This window comes from Pleurodeles waltl, chromosome 2_1, assembly GCF_031143425.1.
Source record: "Pleurodeles waltl isolate 20211129_DDA chromosome 2_1, aPleWal1.hap1.20221129, whole genome shotgun sequence".
NCBI classification, from domain to species: Eukaryota; Metazoa; Chordata; class Amphibia; order Caudata; family Salamandridae; genus Pleurodeles; species Pleurodeles waltl.
Window position 1 is genome coordinate 710,007,211 of NC_090438.1, and position 25,817 is coordinate 710,033,027.

A 25,817-nucleotide genomic window follows, 5' to 3' on the forward strand; every position below is an offset into this window, starting at 1 on the left:
CAACCGCAACTCACATGGCTGAAGGCAATGTGTGGCACATGGTTGGGTCATTACAGGGGTTGGGAACAGGGCCTGGCCAGCCAAATGCCTCTAGGCATGGCCAAAGGCTATGCACAGTGGTGGTTGGATTAACGTATTGTAATGAAAATTACTTTATGTTAAAAAACATAGAAATTCACTGAAAAAAAGATCATAGGGATGTTATAGTTAGGAAATAGAATTAAAAAAACATAGAAACTCAATAAAAAAAACAAAGCTTAGGACGTTATAGTTAGGTTGCCATTTTAAACGTACAAAACCATAACAATTCACCTGTTATAGTTAGAGTTATCTCAAGTAACTATGACTCATGACCTAATGAAACTAAAACTCATGCACTTGCATGCACTGCTAATTACTCCACAAATTATGGCACTCATGGCATCTCTGATAACATCATTGATGATGATATCAATGTAATATTTGCAGTAACATTTTTGACAAAAACAAATGTGCAAAAAACGATAACGTCTCTGTAACCCTTGTTTTTTTTAGTGGGGTGGCAGACCCCCACACCCCTTTTTTTAATTACCCTTACCACCCAATACCCTTACCCCCAAACCCTAAAAACACTCTTACCACTGAATAGCTTTACCCACCCCTAAACGCCAAAATAAACCCTTAGCTCCCAATTTCCTTATCCACCCCTAAACTCTATAAACACCCTTACCACCCTATACCTTTGCCCATCACTAAACCTTAAAAAAAATATGTATATATATATATATATATATATATATATATATATATATATATATGCATGCTGTTGCCGAAACGCGTAAGGATTTTTTGTCTTGCTGCTCAGAAATGCTATTAAATGCTTGAATTTTAACATGGACTGGTGCCTGGGCTTTTAGTGTTTGGGAGATATATTCTGTGGGATGCTTTGCCCCAGTAACCCAGGCCACCCTGCAGGGTCTGTGGCCCCTTACGGAGCAGGAGGTGACAATGTGTATATATATATATATATATATATATATATATATATATAGAGAGAGAGAGAGAGAGAGAGAGGGAGAGAGAAAGAGAGAGAGATTAGATTTTGGGTAACAAACCCCCAAACCTCCCTTTCTTAATTACCTTTACCACCCAATACCCTTACCCATCCTTAAACCCTAAAAACACCCGTACCGTCCAATACCCTTACCCACCATCCTTTACCCCCACCCATCCATAAACCATAAAATACCTTTACTACCCTATACCCCTACCCACCCCTAAATCGCTACCTAAACCTAAGACTCCTACCCTACCCTAAACCTAAAACCTTAAATATGCACATACACATATATAAATACACACACACATTTATGCTTAGCTAGACTTCCTATGTGTGGTAAAGCTATGCAGGGTAAATGCACATGCGTCATAAATATTTGTGTGGTAACAAATGAATGGTAAAGGCGCTGTGTGGTAATTTCCACATTGTAAAATCTTTTTCTCTTAACAGCCAGATGCTCTAGGCAGGCACACTTCAGATGTTCCCCTAGGGGTCATAGCGGGGATAGACCTCACTCAAGCCTACTTGAGCCTGTGGTATCTTACTCCTAAGTGCTACCACCTCAGAATAGGTGTCCATTTCTCTGTTTTTAACCCCAAGGAAAAATGCAATAACTCTCCCACCGTGCAGAAGAGAAAGACTTGTAAAAATATGTCATGTGAATGAGTGGGTCATAAAGGCCTGTATAGAGTAAATATTTATACTACTACTATGACTGGAATGTGAATATTACCTCGCAGTTTCAGATAGCTGAGAGTATGAAACTCAGCTGCTGAGTGAAGAGTTTGCCTGGAGAGTATATGTAAAATAAAGCTTCTTGGACCCCATTACCAGGTGGAGGCACTAAGGGCCTCATTACGAGGCTGGCAGTCCAAGAACCACCAGCCTCGCAGTGACAGTCAAACCGCCATATTACAACCCTGGCAGGCAGACCCACCAGGGGACCGCCATCTCTGCCGGGAACGTGGTTCACGATTGGTCGATGGCCAGAGCTGAACTCAGCGCCGCCGTGCTGCTTACAACCCCACTTTCTGCCAGCCTTCCCATGGTGGAAAGGCTAGCGGAAAGCCAGTGCAAGGGGCCACAGAAGGGCCCCTGTGCTGCTCATGCCCATGGCTTGGGCAGTGCAGGGCCCTCCTCCCCGCCCAGCACCATCGGAGTGTATATAGAATGACCTTGTGAATTTGTTATTTCTACACATACAAAACCAAGTCCACTTTGTATGCTCATTAAGGTCTGTGTCATATTCAGGCATGTATCCAGGACGGGTGGTTGCCACAGATGAAGGAATCCAGAGGTGTACAATGGAAGCACTGCTGTGATGCCGCTGTGTGCAGTGTGGTGTGGTGCTCACGCTGCTGAGAGTGCGTGTCTGTGACTCTGTGCCCCTGTATCCAGTGCCAAGAATGGATGACATATCTGCTTCTGTGCCCAAGAATGTGCTGTGACCAAAACAGCAAAAGAAGGACGGGCAGAAGGATCTATGAATAGAGGACTGTGTATGCAGTTGAAGGAAGGCCACATTATAGCACTGTTTATTTGTGAGATTCTAAACCATACAATATTTCAGAAAGTCAGAAGTGAGGCCGATGGGGTATGCCAGTGCCCTGGCTTCCCGTGGGCGCGACCGACCTGCTAAATAGTGTTTTGATGCTGCACAGCCAATAGGAGAATAGTTAACAGTCACCAGTTGTGAGCATGCTCGGTCAGTGGGCTTGGGGAGCCCACCACAACAGTGAGACTGCGCCTGCAGACCGAAAACAGCAGAGCATTCCAAGACCTAGCAGCAGTCAGAGGAGCAGTATATTATATAATTTATATGGTATATATAATGTATACTTGTAAACAACATATGTGTTCTAATCTCCCGTTTAATTTTTTAGGGAGATAATGGAGCCATGGGCTTTACTGGAGCAGAAGGACCTCAAGGGCCAAAGGTACCATGATGTATCCAAGTGTTCATGTTTAGGCGATTTGTTCACTCCCAAATTGTGTGACCAGCCAATAGAAAATCTTGTCATGTGCTAAACTCTCTTTTTCTAATTAGGGGGTTGCGGGTGATGCCGGATTGCCCGGATCTCCAGGCCTTCCAGGGCAAAAAGTAAGTCCACTTCCTCATTTACTACAGAAAGCTGTAAGGGCATGTGCACAAACTGGATCGTTATATAATCCCCACAGCTCCATAAGCAACACACAGCACCAGGGGGCATATTTATACTCTGTTTGCACCGAATTAGTGTCATTTTTTTTTACTCTAATTCGGTGCAAAACTAACTCCATATTTATACTTTGGTGCTAGACCCCTCTAGCACCAAATTTATGGAGTTAAAGTCATTTTTTGAAAGTGGAGACCTACTTTGCCTTAATGAGATGCAAGGTAGGCGTTCCCGTGCAAAAAATGACTCTATGGCCTTAACACCATATTTAGGGGCATATTTATACTCTGCGGCATATTTATACTCTGTTTGCACCGAATTAGTGTCATTTTTTTTTTACTCTAATTCGGTGCAAAACTAACTCCATATTTATACTTTGGTGCTAGACCAATCTAGCACCAAGGCCCTGATTTAAACTTTTTTTGCACCGCATTAAAGTCATTTTATGACGCAAAAGTGGCACAAACTAACAAAATATTGGCCCTTATTTATAGTTTTTGCTGCAAAACTGCACTAACTCAGTTTTGCACCAAAAAGTTTAGCACCGGCTTGCACCATTTCTGTGCACCAGCCGGGCACCATATTTATGGAATGGTGCAAGCCGGTGCAAAGGGTAGGCTAGAGTTTTTAAAAATGACTTTAGTCGGGTGGGGCTGGCAGTATAGAAGAAGAGGGTTTAGCAGCAAAAAATGGCTTTAGGCAGGTTAGAGTAAAAAAAAAATGACTAACCAGATTAGCGTCATTTTATGGGCACATGGCCATTGCACCATGTGCCATGTATGGGGGCCCATTTCAGGTCCCCCTATGGCACTTTCAAAAATAAAATGCACTTACCTGTACTTACCTGGGATGGGGTCCCCCATCCTCGCAGTCCCTCTAGTGTGGGTGGGGGTGCCCCTAGGGCCTTGGAAGGGCGCCTCTGGGCTTATTGCATGGTGTTCCACCATAGAAATAGGGCCACAGGTCCCCTAACGCCTGCCCTGACCCTGGTCTTAAAAAATGGGGCAAAGCAAGCTTTGCCCCATTTTTTGACCCCTCCTCCCTCCCTTGCACCATTTTTACATGGGAGTATAAATATGGTGTTAAGGCCATAGAGTCATTTTTTTGCACGGGAACTCCTACCTTGCATCTCATTAAGGCAAGGTAGGTTTCCACTTCCAAAAAATGACTTTAACTCCATAAATTTGGTGCTAGACGGGTCTAGCACCAAAGTATAAATATGGAGTTAGTTTTGCACTGAATTAGAGTAAAAAACAAATTACGCTAATTCAGTGCAAACAGAGTATAAATATGCCCTTTAGCGTCAAAAAATGATGCTAATCTGGTCAGAATCATTTATTTTGACTCAAAACTGCCTAACGTCATTTTTTTTTTTAAGCTAGTCTACCCTTTGCACCGGCTTGCACCATTCCATAAATATGGTGCCTAGCTGGTGCTAAAAAATGGTGCAAGCCGGTGCAAAACTTTTTGGGGCAAAACTGCCTTAGTGCAGTTTTGCACCAAAAAGTATAAATAAGGCCCCAGGTGTGGTTAAAACAGGGCAAGGATATCCCTCATCTCTTCATCAGAGAATCACTGTTCATTCCCTCCCTCAGTGACTACAAAAATATAGTTCATTCTAAGATGCTAATTTATTACATTATTGCATACCTTAAGGTGTGTAGTAAAATATCTGTGGTAAGTTGTTCCAATAAAAATATGCTTTAAATTGGGATCATTGGACATTTGTGTCTGAAAATTGAGGGCAGTGGCAGAACCTGTATGGGATACTTTGCTACATTTATTATTAAGGATAGGAAGGGATTGATTCAGGGGCCAAAGGGGAGGAGAAGGGGCTAGGAGGGAGGTAGTAAATCTGTGTTACACTCATAAACTTCAGAAGTAAGTTAATGCAATCACTTTTTATGATCATTCCCACTATGGACACACGTAACTGCACTTGAAAATACGGTTGGAGCGAACATATTTCACATGAGGAAACGAGAAGCAAACTCTCCCATATTTTAAAAAAGTAAAGGAGAGACATTTTTACCACAGGGAAATATATTTCCTAATTTGAGAGGAAAAAACAACAAAGGGGTATTGTATATGCTAATTCACAATTTTCTGCTTTCACATGCGGATTGTCTTCTGGAATAAGTATAGGGTCTGAGCATTATCGTGAGCATCTAGAGCTTGCTTACAATTCCATGGACACTCATGGGGATTTTCATATTTCTCAAAAAGTCAAAAATCTTCTCAGATTTAGAAATTAACATATAATAAATACGTGTATATCTTTAAAAACCTTTTTTTGACTCAGCTCCCATGCTCTCAAGTCAGATTTAACGTATTAGCTGATACCTGTAGTATATGGAACTGATATAACACATCTAACTATATTTAGAATAAATGAATAGGCTACAGTACGTTAGGTAATGATATTGTATTTTATCTCATCTCATCAAATACTATGCTATTGGATGCTTTGCTATGCTATTTCATAATATATTATGAGCCGGCCAGTATTTATCCTTAGAGTCTATGCCGTCAGGCTACTTTGTCAGCAAGAACTAATGCTGAAAAAATGGATTATTGTTCTTACCAACTAATATTTACTTTTAGGGATCGAAAGGAGAACCAGGAATTGCAGGGCAACCCGGCCTGATGGGCGCGCATGGTCCCGAAGGACATAAGGTAAACCAGAGAAGCTCATGTTGTTTCTCAATGTTATTTGCTGTTAACGTAAAGGATTCAATTTATCTGCAGCGCAGTAAATGGTATTCCTAGCACACACCATCTCCATGACATTGGTGTGTGACAGGCCCTGAGCCAGTGGCGTAACATAAACTCCTGCAGCCCCTGTGGTGGTGGTGGGGGGGGGGGGGAGAGGCTGACCTCTAGGGGGCCCCCTCAGCAAAAATGGTAAGTAGAGGGCCGGGGAGGGGTGCCCCCTCTATGTACTTTGCAGGGGGGCACCCTCAAGTTCCGTTACGCCACTGCCCAGAACAGGGTGAAGGCCAGGGGCCAGTGAAAACTGGACAGGGCTGTGCGTGATGGCCATCAAGTGGCACCATACAGACCAGTCCTGAGAGTCGGTGTCTGTGCCGTCGCAAGCCAAAATCCCGATAACCAGTCATATAGAAGTGATAGGTTTTACTGTTCTGCTGTAATTGTCTGGTCACCTGTTTTTCCAACATCTTAGCCTCAGTCTGGAGGTTTGGGGGTCAGCCTGGCAGGTTGTTGATATCAGCAGTGAGCCTATTTAGAAAGTGTCTAGCACATTTTTAATTGTGATAGCGCCGTGCCACTGTCAAGCCAAGAGTTAATGATGTAGCTCCAGGCAAGAATGATATTTAAATTCATTACACAGCTCGGTATGAGTTGATGATGCTTTGTTAGTCCTCTATTTTGGTTATTATTTCGGATGACCTTAGCCTAAGAGATAGCAAAGCTGGTGTTCTGATAATAGGAGGTGTGACTTAGAAGGCAGTTGTCAGTGACTGGCTTGCAGTTTTTTCCTTCATCGTTCAGACCACTGTTGCAAAACATTGAGATTAGTCGACTGCCAGCCTTTAGAAGATGTTGACCACATCTTTCGTTCGGTCTGATATCCTGATTTATTGAAAAATATTAAATAATTCTGTGAGGTTGCGGTTAGCATACGTGGGGCGAGCACTATACTAGACTTTCTTTTGGTGGAACATTGCTGTCTGGAGGATCTTTCAATGGATTTTGCACAACATTTTCAATTTCTCCAAGACAGATGTATCTCACTGCCATCCCTATACTCTCCCCTATATTTTCAGATGTGGCAGGTCTTTTTTGAACCATTAGTTTGCTAACTTACAAACATATTTGACTTCTTTTCCATGAGAGAAAGTAACAACATCGAACGTTCTTGTTATTTCTTGGTCACAGAAGGCGTAATAAGAGATGCATTCAAGGTATTCATGTCACATGTGTACCATTTCCTTTGTTTCTGCAGGCCTCGCTCTCATTCGGGTTGGTATTTTCCATTAAAATGTCCGGGATGATTACTTGGAGATGATGTTCTATATTTTGGCTCATTTTCCGTTCACTGCATGGCTGTCACTGCTGGTGCAAGGAAGCTCTAATGGTTTGTTTTTGCCCAGTTGGAACATCCATCCACAGCAGATGGCAGGCCCAGGGGTGTTTATGTGTCTGCTGTGTACTGGGATGGATGACTTCTGTCTCAAGACTTTTCTGCTCAATCCTCGCTGCCCGAGGGTGTGTGCTTAAGATAGAAAGTCTAGCTGGGTCTCCGAGTGTTTATGAGGTCCAAGCATAAGTAACCACGTCGATATAAATGCTAGCCTAGATTGTGTTTACAAATGTACAACGAATATTTAATCAATTCGAGTTTCAACATCTAAAAATAAAAAAGAGAGAAAATATTTCTGTAATTACTCCTGAGAGTTAAGGCATCTCAAATAACCAGTGAAGTGAGTTAGCATCTTCATTTCTTTATTCAAAAAGGTTTCTAACTTCAGTTATTTCAAGAACACAAAACAGAACGCCAGGGCTATTTCCAGGTTTAGTACACAATTCCTGTTTGAAAGAACCAGAATTTATGGAATTCTATCACACAAATCCACTTCCTTCAGCTTAAAATCTGCTACTAAAACACTCATTCAGAGAATGGTAAAATGTGTATCCTGCATATAACAGTATGTGGTACAAATCCTGCTAGAATGACTCCTTAATGATTCCCACACCCTCTGACTATTTACAAGCTATAGTTTGGTGAAATTTCCAGTCAGAAAAGTGGTGAAAATGCAGCATTACATTTTGAATTGGTTGTGTTAACTCTGACTCCCAATGTAATTACCTATTTCCTAGGCTCCCTTAGAGGACAAATTAAAAAAATACAGTATTCCCACACTTCAAAGTTACCACTACCCATAGTATTAGCAGCTTTAGGTGTGGAACTGAGGCACTATTTAGTCAGTGAGATACGTGGGAAGGGTTGTCGTGGGGGTGAATCTCAAATTTCCTAATTAGGATAGCAATAGAATGCACAGTGGAGGTGTGAGATGACCAAGGTTTGGGATAGACTGTCCCATAAGGAACAAGGTCAGTACTGATTTGCATGATGTTGGCCTCTTTATAGAGTCGAACAGTGGGCAAATACAGTATGTTGGAATGTTCCCCCAAGTGATTTCCAGTGGTTAGAAAATTTGCAAGTATTCATCCCATCACCTTTGGGGTGTTTGATTGTCAGTAGCATGCCTGGAAATATCAGACTTGCACAGCTTTCCAAGCCTACTACACGCATTGTTGGTAGAATTCCAAAAAGTAATCAATTTGCACCCAATCAAGGGGTGCTTCCATGGATACAGATTTACTGCTTTTTTAGTAAACCAGTCAATACATTTATTTTAAGTTCCCATTCCAAAATATGTACAAGCTAAAACCTCTTAGCAAAACATGAATGAAGAGAAAAAACAACATAGACATAGGAGGCCAAACTCAGGTTCTACAGACAACTACCAGGCCAATAATTCATCTGTGTAAGGGTGTCAGACCTCAAACACTTCCCTGCCGACCCGAATCCACACCCCTTTGTGGGACTACTGCATTGGTATTGCTGCTCATGTTCGATTATGGACCTATGCAGTCAGTCGATCAGAGGTCGATTAGAGATAAAGCAGCAGGACGGACACTATTGAAAAAGGAGTGAACTTTGAAGATATAGTAGATATGTGGGTATTCACAACCCTCTCCAGTGGCATTCTGTATCCAATTTAAACATAAAATAATATAGCCTGAAATAATAGCATAAATGTGTAGCGAAGGAACACTTAGAAATATGTTCCCCAGATAGAGATTTTAAGAAAATAAAAAGTAATGGTTCATTTGTACCTTGCATGAATGTCAACAAATTACATTATATTTAGTAAAATATGCGTGCAATTTAATGAGAATCATGTTTTCGCCTAGGTTCACACTTTCCTTGTATAATAGTGCCACCTAGTGTGCATATAAGTGATTCGAGGTTAAAAAACATTTAAAACAAATGTGACCAACTAATTTAGAAAAAAATAAACAGCTAGCAAGATAAATGTGAAATTAAGTGGAACTTCTGAAAATATGTTTAGCGTCAGATTCATAATACGATTTCCTCTTAAAATCCGTGAATTCCAGCCATTTTTCTGAGTATATGTTTTATCAGGTTTGACTTGTGAGCAGGGGCGTAGCTTCAGGGTGTGTGTGTGGAGTGCTACACCCACCCATTAAATGGATTTCCCTTTTAAATAGTTGGGTCCAGATGCTTTCAGTCGAATATGGTGAGGTGTCTGCCGGATTTCACCAGGAATTTTGGCATACATTAAGACAAAAATGCGCACACACTCTCCCAGCTCAGTTTTTAAAGTTGTCAAAAAATGTGACAAAATATTGTGTTTTCCCTCACTTAGGGGCATATTTATGAGAAAGTGGTTGTAAGGAAATGCCTCCTTGGCATGGTTGCCCCCTGACTTTTTGCCTTTGCTGATGCTATGTTTACAATTGAAAGTGTGCTGAGGCCTGCTAACCAGGCCCCAGCACCAGTGTTCTTTCCCTAACCTGTACTTTTGTATCCACAATTGGCAGACCCTGGCATCCAGATAAGTCCCTTGTAACTGGTACTTCTAGTACCAAGGGCCCTGATGCCAAGGAAGGTCTCTAAGGGCTGCAGCATGTCTTATGCCACCCTGGAGACCTCTCACTCAGCACAGACACACTGCTTACCAGCTTGTGTGTGCTAGTGAGGACAAAACGAGTAAGTCGACATGGCACTCCCCTCAGGGTGCCATGCCAGCCTCTCACTGCCTATGCAGTATAGGTAAGACACCCCTCTAGCAGGCCTTACAGCCCTAAGGCAGGGTGCACTATACCATAGGTGAGGGTACCAGTGCATGAGCATGGTACCCCTACAGTGTCTAAACAAAACCTTAGACATTGTAAGTGCAGGGTAGCCATAAGAGTATATGGTCTGGGAGTCTGTCAAACACGAACTCCACAGCACCATAATGGCTACACTGAAAACTGGGAAGTTTGGTATCAAACTTCTCAGCACAATAAATGCACACTGATGCCAGTGTACATTTTATTGTAAAATACACCACAGAGGGCACCTTAGAGGTGCCCCCTGAAACTTAACCGACTATCTGTGTAGGCTGACTAGTTTTAGCAGCCTGCCACAAACCGAGACATGTTGCTGGCCCCATGGGGAGAGTGCCTTTGTCACTCTGAGGCCAGTAACAAAGCCTGCACTGGGTGGAGATGCTAACACCTCTCCCAGGCAGGAATTGTCACACCTGGCGGTGAGCCTCAAAGGCTCACCTCCTTTGTGCCAACCCAGCAGGACACTCCAGCTAGTGGAGTTACCCGCCCCCTCCGGCCAGGCCCCACTTTTGGCGGCAAGGCCGGAGAAAATAATGAGAATAACAAGGAGGAGTCACTGGCCAGTCAGGACAGCCCCTAAGGTGTCCTGAGCTGAGGTGACTCTAACTTTTAGAAATCCTCCATCTTGCAGATGGAGGATTCCCCCAATAGGGTTAGGATTGTGACCCCCTCCCCTTGGGAGGAGGCACAAAGAGGGTGTACCCACCCTCAGGGCTAGTAGCCATTGGCTACTAACCCCCCAGACCTAAACACGCCCTTAAATTTAGTATTTAAGGGCTACCCTGAACCCTAGAAAATTAGATTCCTGCAACTACAAGAAGAAGGACTGCCCAGCTGAAAACCCCTGCAGAGGAAGACCAGAAGACGACAACTGCCTTGGCTCCAGAAACTCACCGGCCTGTCTCCTGCCTTCCAAAGATCCTGCTCCAGCGACGCCTTCCAAAGGGACCAGCGACCTCGACATCCTCTGAGGACTGCCCCTGCTTCGAAAAGACAAGAAACTCCCGAGGACAGCGGACCTGCTCCAAGAAAGGCTGCAACTTTGTTTCCAGCAGCCTTGAAAGAACCCTGCAAGCTCCCCGCAAGAAGCGTGAGACTTGCAACACTGCACCCGGCGACCCCGACTCGGCTGGTGGAGGTCCGACGCCTCAGGAGGGACCCCAGGACTACTCTGATACTGTGAGTACCAAAACCTGTCCCCCCTGAGCCCCCACAGCGCCGCCTGCAGAGGGAATCCCGAGGCTTCCCCTGACCGCGACTCTTTGAACCTAAAGTCCCGACGCCTGGGAGAGACCCTGCACCCGCAGCCCCCAGGACCTGAAGGACCGGACTTTCACTGGAGAAGTGACCCCCAGGAGTCCCTCTCCCTTGCCCAAGTGGAGGTTTCCCCGAGGAATTCCCCCCTTGCCTGCCTGCAGCGCTGAAGAGATCCCGAGATCTCTCATAGACTAACATTGCGAACCCGACGCCTGTTCCTACACTGCACCCGGCCGCCCCCGCGCCGCTGAGGGTGAAATTTCTGTGTGGACTTGTGTCCCCCCCGGTGCCCTACAAAACCCCCCTGGTCTGCCCTCCGAAGACGCGGGTACTTACCTGCAAGCAGACCGGAACCGGGGCACCCCCTTCTCTCCATTCTAGCCTATGTGTTTTGGGCACCACTTTGAACTCTGCACCTGACCGGCCCTGAGCTGCTGGTGTGGTGACTTTGGGGTTGCTCTGAACCCCCAACGGTGGGCTACCTTGGACCAAGAACTGAACCCTGTAAGTGTCTTACTTACCTGGTAAAACTAACAAATACTTACCTCCCCTAGGAACTGTGAAAATTGCACTAAGTGTCCACTTTTAAAACAGCTATTTGTCAATAACTTGAAAAGTATACATGCAATTTTGATGATTTGAAGTTTCTAAAGTACTTACCTGCAATACCTTTCGAATGAGCTATTACATGTAGAATTTGAACCTGTGGTTCTTAAAATAAACTAAGAAAAGATATTTTTCTATATAAAAACCTATTGGCTGGATTTGTCTCTGAGTGTGTGTACCTCATTTATTGTCTATGTGTATGTACAACAAATGCTTAACACTACTCCTTGGATAAGCCTACTGCTCGACCACACTACCACAAAATAGAGCATTAGTATTATCTATTTTTACCACTATTTTACCTCTAAGGGGAACCCTTGGACTCTGTGCATGCTATTCCTTACTTTGAAATAGCACATACAGAGCCAACTTCCTACATTGGTGGCAGCGGTGGGATACAAGACTTTGCATTTGCTGGACTACTCAGCCAATACCTGATCACACGACAAATTCCAAAATTGTCATTAGAAATTGATTTTTGCAATTTGAAAAGTTTTCTAAATTCTTAAAAGACCTGCTAGGGCCTTGTGTTAGATCCTGTTTAGCATTTCTTTTAAAGTTTAAAAGTTTGGTAAAAGTTTGAATTAGATTCTAGAACCAGTTTTAGTTTCTTAAAAAGTATTCCAACTTTTAGAAGCATAATGTCTAGCACAGATGTGAATGTGGTGGAACTCGACACCACACCTTACCTCCATCTACAGATGAGAGAGCTAAGGTCACTCTGTAAACTAAAGAAAATAGCAATGGGCCCCAAACCTACCAAAGTACAGCTCCAGGAGCTTTTGGCAGAGTTTGAAAAGGCCAACCCCTCTGAGGATGGCAACTCAGAGGATGAAGATAGTGACTTGGAGGGAAATTCCCCCCCTCCAGTCCTACTTAGGGAGAGCAGGGCTTCTCAAGCCCTGACTCCACAAATAATAGTCAGAGATGCTGGTTCCCTCACAGGAGGGACCAACAACTCTGAAATCACTGAGGATAACTCCAGTGAAGAGGACATCCAGTTAGCCAGGATGGCCAAAAGATTGGCTTTGGAAAGACAGATCCTAGCCATAGAGAGGGAAAGACAAGAGATGGGCCTAGGACCCATCAATGGTGGCAGCAACATAAATAGGGTCAGAGATTCTCCTGACATGTTGAAAATCCCCAAAGGGATTGTAACTAAATATGAAGATGGTGATGACATCACCAAATGGTTCACAGCTTTTGAGAGGGCTTGTGTAACCAGAAAAGTGAACAGATCTCACTGGGGTGCTCTCCTTTGGGAAATGTTCACAGGAAAGTGTAGGGATAGACTCCTCACACTCTCTGGACAAGATGCAGAATCTTATGACCTCATGAAGGGTACCCTGATTGAGGGCTTTGGATTCTCCACTGAGGAGTACAGGATTAGGTTCAGGGGGGCTCAAAAATCCTCGAGCCAGACCTGGGTTGACTTTGTTGACTACTCAGTGAAAACACTAGATGGTTGGATTCAAGGCAGTGGTGTAAGTAATTATGATGGGCTGTACAATTTATTTGTGAAAGAACACCTGTTAAGTAATTGTTTCAATGATAAACTGCATCAGCATCTGGTAGACCTAGGACCAATTTCTCCCCAAGAATTGGGAAAGAAGGCGGACCATTGGGTCAAGACAAGGGTGTCCAAGACTTCAACAGGGGGTGACCAAAAGAAAGGGGTCACAAAGACTCCCCAGCAGAAGGGTGATGAGACAACCAAAACTAAAAATAGTAAAGAGTCTTCTACAGGCCCCCAAAAACCTGCACAGGAGGGTGGGCCCAGAGCCTCTTCACAAAACAATGGGTACAAGGGTAAAAACTTTGATCCCAAAAAGGCCTGGTGTCATAGCTGTAAACAGCATGGACACCAAACTGGAGACAAGGCCTGTCCCAAGAAAGGTTCCACTCCAAACTCCCATCCAGGTAACACTGGTATGGCTAGTCTCCAAGTGGGATCAACAGTGTGCCCAGAGCAAATCAGGGTTCACACTGAAGCTACTCTAGTTTCTGAGGGTGGGGTGGATTTAGCCACACTAGCTGTCTGGCCGCCTAACATGCAGAAATACAGACAGCAACTCTTAATTAATGGGACTAGAATAGAGGGCCTGAGGGATACAGGTGCCAGTGTCACCATGGTGACAGAGAAACTGGTTTCCCCTGGCCAATACCTGACTGGAAAAACTTACACAGTCACCAACGCTGACAATCAGAGAAAAGTACATCCCATGGCAATGGTTACTTTAGAATGGGGAGGGGTCAATGGCCTGAAACAGGTGGTGGTCTCCTCAAATATCCCAGTGGACTGTCTGCTTGGAAATGACCTGGAGTCCTCAGCATGGGCTGAGGTAGAGCTAAAAACCCATGCAGCAATGCTGGGTATCCCTGAACTGGTGTGTGTGAAAACAAGAGCACAGTGCAAGGCACAGGGTGAAAAAGTAGAGCTGGAGTCTGGAAAAATGGCCCAGCCTACCAAGAGAACAGGAAAGTCAGCTGGGAAGCCAACTGCACCACAGCAAAAGAAAGGGAACCTCTCTTCTCAGGAAGAAGTTCTGCCCTCTGAGGGAACTGAGCCTTTGGAGCTTGAACCTTATCAGGTTGAGCTCTTAGGCCCAGGGGGACCCTCAAGGGAGGAGCTGTGTAAGGGACAAGAAACCTGTCCCTCTCTTGAAGGCCTTAGGCAGCAAGCTGCTGAAGAGTCCAAAGGCAAGAAAAATGGAACACATAGGGTCTATTGGGAAGATGGGCTCCTGTACACTGAGGCCAGAGACCCCAAACCTGGTGCCACTAGGAGAGTGGTAGTGCCTCAGCTGTTCAGAGAGTTCATCCTAACATTGGCCCATGACATTCCCCTTGCTGGACATTTGGGACAAACCAAGACGTGGGAGAGGTTAGTCAACCACTTCTACTGGCCCAATATGTCCAACATGGTTAAGGAGTTTTGCCTCTCCTGCCCCACCTGTCAAGCCAGTGGTAAGACAGGTGGGCACCCAAAGGCCCCCCTCATTCCACTTCCAGTGGTGGGGGTGCCCTTTGAAAGAGTGGGTGTGGACATAGTTGGTCCACTGGAACCTCCCACAGCCTCAGGAAATATGTATATCCTGGTAGTAGTGGATCATGCTACCAGGTATCCTGAAGCTATTCCCCTTAGGTCGACTACTGCCCCTGCAGTAGCCAAGGCCCTCATTGGTATCTTTACCAGAGTGGGTTTCCCTAAGGAGGTGGTGTCTGACAGAGGTACCAACTTCATGTCAGCATACCTAAAGCACATGTGGAATGAGTGTGGAGTGACTTATAAATTCACTACGCCTTACCATCCACAAACTAATGGCTTAGTTGAGAGATTCAACAAGACATTAAAAGGCATGATCATGGGGCTCCCAGAAAAACTCAAAAGGAGATGGGATGTCCTCCTGCCATGTCTGCTTTTCGCTTACAGGGAGGTACCACAGAAGGGAGTAGGGTTCTCACCCTTTGAACTTCTGTTTGGTCATCCTGTAAGGGGACCACTTGCCCTTGTTAAAGAAGGCTGGGAGAGACCTCTCCATGAGCCTAAACAGGACATAGTGGACTATGTACTTGGCCTTCGCTCTAGAATGGCAGAGTACATGGAAAAGGCAACCAAAAACCTTGAGGCCAGCCAACAACTCCAGAAGTTTTGGTATGACCAAAAGGCTGCACTGGTTGAGTTCCAACCAGGGCAGAAAGTCTGGGTTCTGGAGCCTGTGGCTCCCAGGGCACTCCAGGACAAATGGAGTGGCCCTTACCCAGTGCTAGAGAGGAAGAGTCAGGTCACCTACCTGGTGGACCTGGGCACAAGCAGGAGCCCCAAGAGGGTGATCCATGTAAACCGCCTTAAGCTCTTCCACGACAGGGCTGATGTCAATCTGTTGATGGTAACAGATGAGGATCAGGAGGCAGAGAGTGAACCTCTCCCTGATCTTCTGTCATCAGACCCAAAAGATGGTACAGTAGATGGAGTGATCTACTCAGACACCCTCTCTGGCCAACAGCAAGCTGATTGTAGGAGAGTCCTACAACAGTTTCCTGAACTCTTCTCCTTAACCCCTGGTCAGACACACCTGTGTACCCATGATGTGGACACAGGAGACAGCATGCCTGTCAAGAACAAAATCTTTAGACAGTCTGACCATTTTAAGGAAAGCATCAAGGTGGAAGTCCACAAGATGCTGGAATTGGGAGTCATTGAGCGCTCTGACAGCCCCTGGGCTAGCCCAGTGGTCTTAGTCCCCAAACCTCACACCACAGATGGAAAGAAAGAGATGAGGTTTTGTGTGGACTACAGAGGGCTCAATTCTGTCACCAAGACAGATGCTCATCCAATTCCAAGAGCTGATGAGCTCATTGATAAATTAGGTGCTGCCAAATTCCTAAGTACCTTTGACTTGACAGCAGGGTACTGGCAAATAAAAATGGCACCTGGAGCAAAAGAAAAGACAGCATTCTCCACACCTGATGGGCATTATCAGTTTACTGTTATGCCCTTTGGTTTAAAGAATGCCCCTGCCACCTTCCAAAGGTTGGTGAATCAAGTCCTTGCTGGCTTGGAGTCCTTTAGCACAGCTTATCTTGATGATATTGCTGTCTTTAGCTCCACCTGGCAGGATCACCTGGTCCACCTGAGGAAGGTTTTGAAGGCTCTGCAATCTGCAGGCCTCTCTATCAAGGCATCCAAATGCCAGATAGGGCAGGGAACTGTGGTTTACTTGGGACACCTTGTAGGTGGAGGCCAAGTTCAGCCACTCCAACCCAAGATCCAGACTATTCTGGACTGGGTAGCTCCAAAAACCCAGACTCAAGTCAGGGCATTCCTTGGCTTGACTGGGTACTACAGGAGGTTTGTGAAGGGATATGGATCCATTGTGACAGCCCTCACTGAGCTCACCTCCAAGAAAATGCCCAAGAAAGTGAACTGGACTGTGGACTGCCAACAGGCCTTTGACACCCTGAAACAGGCAATGTGCTCAGCACCAGTTCTCAAAGCTCCAGATTATTCTAAGCAGTTCATTGTGCAGACTGATGCCTCTGAACATGGGATAGGGGCAGTTTTGTCCCAAACAAATGATGATGGCCTTGACCAGCCTGTTGCTTTCATTAGCAGGAGGTTACTCCCCAGGGAGCAGCGTTGGAGTGCCATTGAGAGGGAGGCCTTTGCTGTGGTTTGGTCCCTGAAGAAGCTGAGACCATACCTCTTTGGGACTCACTTCCTAGTTCAAACTGACCACAGACCTCTCAAATGGCTGATGCAAATGAAAGGTGAAAATCCTAAACTGTTGAGGTGGTCCATCTCCCTACAGGGAATGGACTTTATAGTGGAACACAGACCTGGGACTGCCCATGCCAATGCAGATGGCCTTTCCAGGTTCTTCCACTTAGAAAATGAAGACTCTCTTGGGAAAGGTTAGTCTCATCCTCTTTCGTTTGGGGGGGGGTTGTGTAAGGAAATGCCTCCTTGGCATGGTTGCCCCCTGACTTTTTGCCTTTGCTGATGCTATGTTTACAATTGAAAGTGTGCTGAGGCCTGCTAACCAGGCCCCAGCACCAGTGTTCTTTCCCTAACCTGTACTTTTGTATCCACAATTGGCAGACCCTGGCATCCAGATAAGTCCCTTGTAACTGGTACTTCTAGTACCAAGGGCCCTGATGCCAAGGAAGGTCTCTAAGGGCTGCAGCATGTCTTATGCCACCCTGGAGACCTCTCACTCAGCACAGACACACTGCTTACCAGCTTGTGTGTGCTAGTGAGGACAAAACGAGTAAGTCGACATGGCACTCCCCTCAGGGTGCCATGCCAGCCTCTCACTGCCTATGCAGTATAGGTAAGACACCCCTCTAGCAGGCCTTACAGCCCTAAGGCAGGGTGCACTATACCATAGGTGAGGGTACCAGTGCATGAGCATGGTACCCCTACAGTGTCTAAACAAAACCTTAGACATTGTAAGTGCAGGGTAGCCATAAGAGTATATGGTCTGGGAGTCTGTCAAACACGAACTCCACAGCACCATAATGGCTACACTGAAAACTGGGAAGTTTGGTATCAAACTTCTCAGCACAATAAATGCACACTGATGCCAGTGTACATTTTATTGTAAAATACACCACAGAGGGCACCTTAGAGGTGCCCCCTGAAACTTAACCGACTATCTGTGTAGGCTGACTAGTTTTAGCAGCCTGCCACAAACCGAGACATGTTGCTGGCCCCATGGGGAGAGTGCCTTTGTCACTCTGAGGCCAGTAACAAAGCCTGCACTGGGTGGAGATGCTAACACCTCTCCCAGGCAGGAATTGTCACACCTGGCGGTGAGCCTCAAAGGCTCACCTCCTTTGTGCCAACCCAGCAGGACACTCCAGCTAGTGGAGTTACCCGCCCCCTCCGGCCAGGCCCCACTTTTGGCGGCAAGGCCGGAGAAAATAATGAGAATAACAAGGAGGAGTCACTGGCCAGTCAGGACAGCCCCTAAGGTGTCCTGAGCTGAGGTGACTCTAACTTTTAGAAATCCTCCATCTTGCAGATGGAGGATTCCCCCAATAGGGTTAGGATTGTGACCCCCTCCCCTTGGGAGGAGGCACAAAGAGGGTGTACCCACCCTCAGGGCTAGTAGCCATTGGCTACTAACCCCCCAGACCTAAACACGCCCTTAAATTTAGTATTTAAGGGCTACCCTGAACCCTAGAAAATTAGATTCCTGCAACTACAAGAAGAAGGACTGCCCAGCTGAAAACCCCTGCAGAGGAAGACCAGAAGACGACAACTGCCTTGGCTCCAGAAACTCACCGGCCTGTCTCCTGCCTTCCAAAGATCCTGCTCCAGCGACGCCTTCCAAAGGGACCAGCGACCTCGACATCCTCTGAGGACTGCCCCTGCTTCGAAAAGACAAGAAACTCCCGAGGACAGCGGACCTGCTCCAAGAAAGGCTGCAACTTTGTTTCCAGCAGCCTTGAAAGAACCCTGCAAGCTCCCCGCAAGAAGCGTGAGACTTGCAACACTGCACCCGGCGACCCCGACTCGGCTGGTGGAGATCCGACGCCTCAGGAGGGACCCCAGGACTACTCTGATACTGTGAGTACCAAAACCTGTCCCCCCTGAGCCCCCACAGCGCCGCCTGCAGAGGGAATCCCGAGGCTTCCCCTGACCGCGACTCTTTGAACCTAAAGTCCCGACGCCTGGGAGAGACCCTGCACCCGCAGCCCCCAGGACCTGAAGGACCGGACTTTCACTGGAGAAGTGACCCCCAGGAGTCCCTCTCCCTTGCCCAAGTGGAGGTTTCCCCGAGGAATTCCCCCCTTGCCTGCCTGCAGCGCTGAAGAGATCCCGAGATCTCTCATAGACTAACATTGCGAACCCGACGCCTGTTCCTACACTGCACCCGGCCGCCCCCGCGCCGCTGAGGGTGAAATTTCTGTGTGGACTTGTGTCCCCCCCGGTGCCCTACAAAACCCCCCTGGTCTGCCCTCCGAAGACGCGGGTACTTACCTGCAAGCAGACCGGAACCGGGGCACCCCCTTCTCTCCATTCTAGCCTATGTGTTTTGGGCACCACTTTGAACTCTGCACCTGACCGGCCCTGAGCTGCTGGTGTGGTGACTTTGGGGTTGCTCTGAACCCCCAACGGTGGGCTACCTTGGACCAAGAACTGAACCCTGTAAGTGTCTTACTTACCTGGTAAAACTAACAAATACTTACCTCCCCTAGGAACTGTGAAAATTGCACTAAGTGTCCACTTTTAAAACAGCTATTTGTCAATAACTTGAAAAGTATACATGCAATTTTGATGATTTGAAGTTTCTAAAGTACTTACCTGCAATACCTTTCGAATGAGCTATTACATGTAGAATTTGAACCTGTGGTTCTTAAAATAAACTAAGAAAAGATATTTTTCTATATAAAAACCTATTGGCTGGATTTGTCTCTGAGTGTGTGTACCTCATTTATTGTCTATGTGTATGTACAACAAATGCTTAACACTACTCCTTGGATAAGCCTACTGCTCGACCACACTACCACAAAATAGAGCATTAGTATTATCTATTTTTACCACTATTTTACCTCTAAGGGGAACCCTTGGACTCTGTGCATGCTATTCCTTACTTTGAAATAGCACATACAGAGCCAACTTCCTACAGTGGTGCATCGGTGTTGATGGACCACTTCTCTTGCGTCGCTCTTGCCCCACCTAACAACACCATGGTTGCACTGTATTTACAATACGGCGCACCATGGCGGTCGTTACCACAACAGTGTCAGAATTTTTTATGCTGTTGTAGCGCTTTGCTACACTAGCGTCAAAAATTTTGACAGTAGTGCAGCAAAGCATAGGGAGGCCCATTGGTTTTAATGGGTGCATCATTTTAATGCCTGCTTTGAGCAGGAGGTAAAAATGATGGGAAAAATGGCGCAGTGAAATCTTGTAAGTTTCACTGCGTCATTTTTTCAGGGCCCCCTGCATCAGAACGACTCCCTTGCATGCATTATGCCCGGAGCAGGCATAATGTGTCGCAAGGGGTTTGCTAAGTAGCACAATGCCTGCATCTGGTGCGGGGGAAGGCCACATAAGCGCAACCTTAGCATCAACAAATGACACTATGGCAGCACTAAGACGGCGCAAGGGGCTTGTAAATATGCCCCTTTATTTCGTACTAATCCGCATTTCTTCCCACAGCCCCTTAGACCCATTCAATTCAACCTGCTTGTTGTATAATGTATTTAAACACTACGGGGCATATTTATACTCTGTTTGCGCCGGAATTGCGTCGTTTTTTTTGACGCAATTTCGATGCTAAACTAACTCCATATTTATACTTTGGCGTTAGACGCGTCTAGCGCCAAAGTCCATGGAGTTTGCGTCATTTTTTAGCGTGGACACCTACTTTGCGTTAATGAGATGCAAGGTAGGCGTTCCCGTCTAAAAAATTTACTCCGAGGCATGTGCGCCGTATTTACACTCCCAGGCAAAATTCACGCCCGGGAGTGGGCGGGTCAAAAAAAATGACATACGGCCGCTTTTGCGCCGTTTTTTAGCGCCTGGAAAAGGCAGGCGTTAAGGGACCTGTGGGCTCGAAAGGAGCCCAGAGGTGCCCTCCCATGCCCCCAGGGACACCCCCTGTCACCCTTGCCCACCCCAGGAGGACACCCAAGGCTGGAGGGACCCATCCCAGGGACATTAAGGTAAGTTCAGGTAGGTATATATATATATTTATTTTGGTGGCATAGGGGGGCCTGATTTGTGCCCCCCTACATGCCACTATGCCCAATGACCATGCCCAGGGGACAGAAGTCCCCTGGGCATGGCCATTGGGCAAGGGGGCATGACTCCTGTCTTTGCTAAGACAGGAGTCAATTCTATGGGGGTTGGGAGTCGAAAAAAATGGCGAAAATCGGGTTGAGGCGAAAAATTTGCCTCAACCTGACTTGCCCCATTTTTTGGCGCCCAAGCTCCATATCCCCCTACGCCGGCGCTGCATGGTGTACGTCGTTTTTTTTTTCACGCACACCAGGCAGCGCCGGAGGCTAACGCCGGCTAACGTCATTGATTAAATACGGCGCCCGCATGGTGCTTCAGAATGGCGTTAGCCGTCGCAAATTTTTTTTACGCAAAACTGCATTAGCGCAGTTTTGCATCAAAAAGTATAAATATGGCCCTACATGCCAGCCTGATTGTCTGAAACTATGAAGCTCCCCCTAATCTTACAGATCAAGCTCCGCCCCTGCCTGTTAGATTTTTTCCTCAGTATCACACGTGGTTTTCCGAAATGTTGTAAAACCATACTCTACTATGGACAGGTTTTTAAACTGGATCTGTGATAGTGCTTAACTGTTTTGTAGTTTGTTAGGTTTTCCAATACAGAAATATACACAAAATAAAATTACAAGATTGTTTTTACAGAAACATTTCATTGTGTTTTCAGAATCATTAAAGGAGAGTATTTGGGTAGGAATAAGAAGGGCAGATACAGACCTCTTCTGGGAGTAGGCGGTCAGTTAACATGAGAGATAATGCAGGAAAAATATTTTTTTCATCCTTCTTTTGAAAATGTCGGACATTGGGTTCGTCCTGATTAAGGGTGGAATAGAGTTCCAAAGCTTGGGAACAGATCCAATTCAGGATTGTTTCATTGTCTTCATTTTTTGCAGATATGGAGTGGAACAATTTGGGAGTAATGCATGAAAGGTTCAAGATGCATTTGCCTTTACATCGGAGTCAATTCAAGGATATCAGTACAGGTGTATGAGTGATGAGACCAATCTCACAGCTATATGGAGCAGCTTTCAGGGGGGTATGGTGGAGTTTAGGAACATCTGGTATTGAGGACTTTCCATAGTCAAGGATTGAAAGAACTACTGATTGGATAATTTGTTTGAAGTCTTTGGCAGAAATAAGGGTGTAATTACACGGTGAAATCGGGTTTGAGGAAGTGCACCATTTGTAGTTGGTATGAGATTGAAGTTCAAGATTCTTGTCTGGGAGGAATCCTAAGGGGTTTGCCCAGTTTACAGTGGAAGGTTGATTGCCACGGATATTGAGGCACTGGGATCTAAGAGCTCACAATCTTAATAGAGCAGTAAAGGAAGCTCTGCTGCATCAACTAATGATCAGATGCAGATACCTGTTTCATGAAATTAGCTGGGCCACAACATAGCGTTGTACGCTAATGAAGGTGAAGGGGAATTTACATTTAAGAATTACACAATTACATAACAACTCACACATTAATAATTGCATTACAATTCACATATTTGCAATTATTTTGGCATAAGGAGATTGAACAACTTTCTTATGGTTGCCCTGCAAGTCAATGAATAGATTATTATTTAAGTGTGTTTAAATAGACACTAGTTAAGTGTGTTGTAATGTGCTGTCTTGTCATACCTTCCCTCATCTGCTCTCCCTAGCTATGAGGTCATGGAATGTTGGGGTGTCATTATAAGGCTAGATTGGTAGTTAGGAAGAGTGGACTGAGCAGAGAAGATGCTGCTTCTGGTGAAGTAAAGAAATGGGAGGAAGAGGAATCAGTGGAAAATTACAGAAAGTAAGTCATTCAGTCAGTAGTCACATACAACCCTATCAACACAAAAGTGAAAAAAAAAACTATAATCTGGCCACCACACCAAAAGGAAACCAACAAACACCACAACACACCTCTAACACTGTCACAACTAAAAATGGATCCATTGTGGATGCCACTGATTTAGCATGGCACAAGGTGAGGATGAGTACAGCTTCATCCAGACAGTGAAAGTGTATTTCAGTGCATTCCTGTGGCTGGACGGTGGAGACCCAGGCACTGGGATGAGGAGTATGGGGGCATGGCTACCTTAATAAGTTCAATGTTTGCCTTGTTAGCAAAGGAGTGCTGATCAGACCTTCTGGGGCACTGCCATTGGAAGATGTTAAGGCTGTACTTTCTGTAGATCAAGGTGACGAAGTTGCTACGCAGGGCCTGCACTTTTGTGCGTCACCGATTACTGCTTCAGGACAAACGGTATCAAAAAACTCAAGTTCTATTTTGTCCATGTTGTAGACATGCCTGCTTGGAACCAGCCCCGTTGCTACCTGCTTAGAAGAACCTTATTTTTCATAAAGGGTGTGTCAGAAGGGCAACCTGAAAATTATCTTAGAAAGAAAATCAGTCCAAACCAGTTCTGAAGCTTCAGACAGTTGTTCCAGATCCCCTGTCTAGAAAACATGTATGAATGTATAATATAAACCAACTCACTTTGTTCCAGTACCATGTTCTCCTTGAACAAGGAACTCCACCACATACTCGAAGAGCTGCAGTGCAACCAGGGTTGGCATCTGCCTGACACTTAGGGGTATATTCATACTCTGTTTGCACCAGATTTGCGTCATTTTTTTTTATGCAAATCCGGTGCAAATGTAACGCCATATTTATACTTTGGCGCTAGACCTGTCCAGCGCCAAAGTTATGGAGTTTGAGTCATTTTTTGGACGTGAAAACCTACCTTGCTCTAATGACATGCAAGGTAGACGTTCCCGTGCAAAAAATGATTCTAAGGCATGTGCGCCTTATTTATCCTCCCGCGTCATTTTGACGCACAGGAGGAGGCGGACGTTAAAAAATGGCGCCCAGACGGATTTGCGCCGTTTTTTAATGCCTGGGTCAGGGCAGGCGTTAAGGGACCTGTGGGCTCATTTCCATGGTCTCCGACCATGGAAGCAGTCCACAGGTGCCCTTCCCTGCCCCCAGGGACACTCCCTGCCACCCTCGCCCACCCCTGGAGGACACCCATGGATGGGGGACCATCTTCGGTAAGTAGAGGTAAGTACATTTTATTTTTATTTTTAGGTGGCATAGGGGGGCCTAACTTGGGCCCCCCTACATGCCACTGTGCCCAATGGCCATGCCCAGGGGGCATGAATTTTGTCTTTGCTAAGACAGGAGTCATTTCCATGGGGGTTGTGCGTCAAAAAATGACGCTAGTCAGGTTAGAGTCATTTGTTTTTACTCTAACCTGACATGCACCATTCTTTGACTCACAACCCCCATCTTCCCTGCGCCTCCGCTGCCCGGTTATAGTAATTTATTTTGACGATAACCAGGCCGCAGCACTGGCTACCGTCACTCCTTAAATATGACGCCCGGCTGGCGCTTTGGAATGGCGGTAGCCGGCGTTAAACTTTTTGACGCAAACCTGCGCTGGTGCAGGTTTGCGTCAAAAAGTATAAATATGGGCCTTAGTCTCCCAGAGGTGAGGAGACATTAAAAGTCAAAACTACTACTGGATGAGGGTCTGACTAAACAGCTTAGAAGCCTACCTGCTGCAAGAGGGAAGGGCCCTGCCTAATGCTGAAAAAGGTGAGGCTGTCCAGGAAAAGTAGCCTAGTGCATTCCCGGTATGAGGAGCCCCAGAGAAAGCTGATGACTTAGGAAAGATATCCAGGAGTGACCTGTGTTGAAAAGGGGTCCTCTGGTCTCTCAGTGCAGTTCATGAGTGAGTTGTATCAAGATTGTAGTAGAGCATGTACATCTATGAATCCTGACAGGCTGCTGCTGCTGAGGAGAGGAAAAATGTGTTGCTGCCTAAGCAAAGTGCCCTGAACTGCACAGAGGCAGCAAATGCTCCCAAAGGCATCAATACAAGGAACTCAGCCTGTACGCAGAAACTGCCACTGTTGTACACCTTACTGCAGGAAATCGGGAGGGCTGCCACTGCTCACTGTTCTACAAGCTGTGTCCTCAGCTAGGAAACCACCACTGTTTCCCTGCAAAAGAAGAGTTAATCTGTTAGGACAGCAGTGCAAATTGTGTTCTCCTAGACCAGGCTTGGGCGTTTTACAAGACTTTCAAACATACTTCTTCATTCCTGTCAAATCCGGTTTGGACAATTTGGCAGCTGTGAGGTGATTTGGACATTGCTTATTACTTAGTAATCTGTTTGTCTGCTAATTCTAATTTATAGCGGCCATTTAGAATGAAGAAAATTAATTGTCTTAGAGTCCTAATGAGCCTGTGGGCGTGGCCATGCTGGTGACCAAGATGGCCACATACAGCTAAAGCTCTGGCGAAATCAGCCCTGCAAAAGGATTTGATGGGTCAAATATACCATTCCTGAGCACCTGTGGTGCTCCTCACTGCACCCTCAACATCAGGAGCTCAGAGTGTGGCAATTCGGAAGGGGCAGTGCACCACTTAGACGTTTGGCTGCATAGAGCTCCTGGCAGCCCTGGCCACTCCTCAGAGGCCGCGTGGTGACAGGGGGCCGCAGGTGAGCCTGAGGCGCAAGGTCACTGGACCTTGCTGGGCTGCCTGTACTGCTCCTACATCCTCCACGGGGGGTCGAACCCTCACCACAGCCGACAATTGAGCAGGCACTGCTCTCCACTCTGAAGCCGCACT

At 46.0% G+C, this 25,817-nt stretch overlaps 1 protein-coding gene across 1 annotated transcript in view; it reads left to right on the forward strand.

The window, feature by feature from the left end:
• Nucleotides 1–25,817, forward strand: part of LOC138267863 (collagen alpha-1(XXI) chain-like) — a 603,972-nt gene that overhangs the window by 526,277 nt on the left and 51,878 nt on the right. The window contains exons 20-22 of the mRNA XM_069217091.1: nucleotides 2,923–2,976; nucleotides 3,087–3,140; nucleotides 5,800–5,871. Of these exons, the coding sequence (XP_069073192.1) occupies nucleotides 2,923–2,976; nucleotides 3,087–3,140; nucleotides 5,800–5,871 (180 nt within the window). The remainder of the gene's footprint in view (nucleotides 1–2,922; nucleotides 2,977–3,086; nucleotides 3,141–5,799; nucleotides 5,872–25,817) is intronic.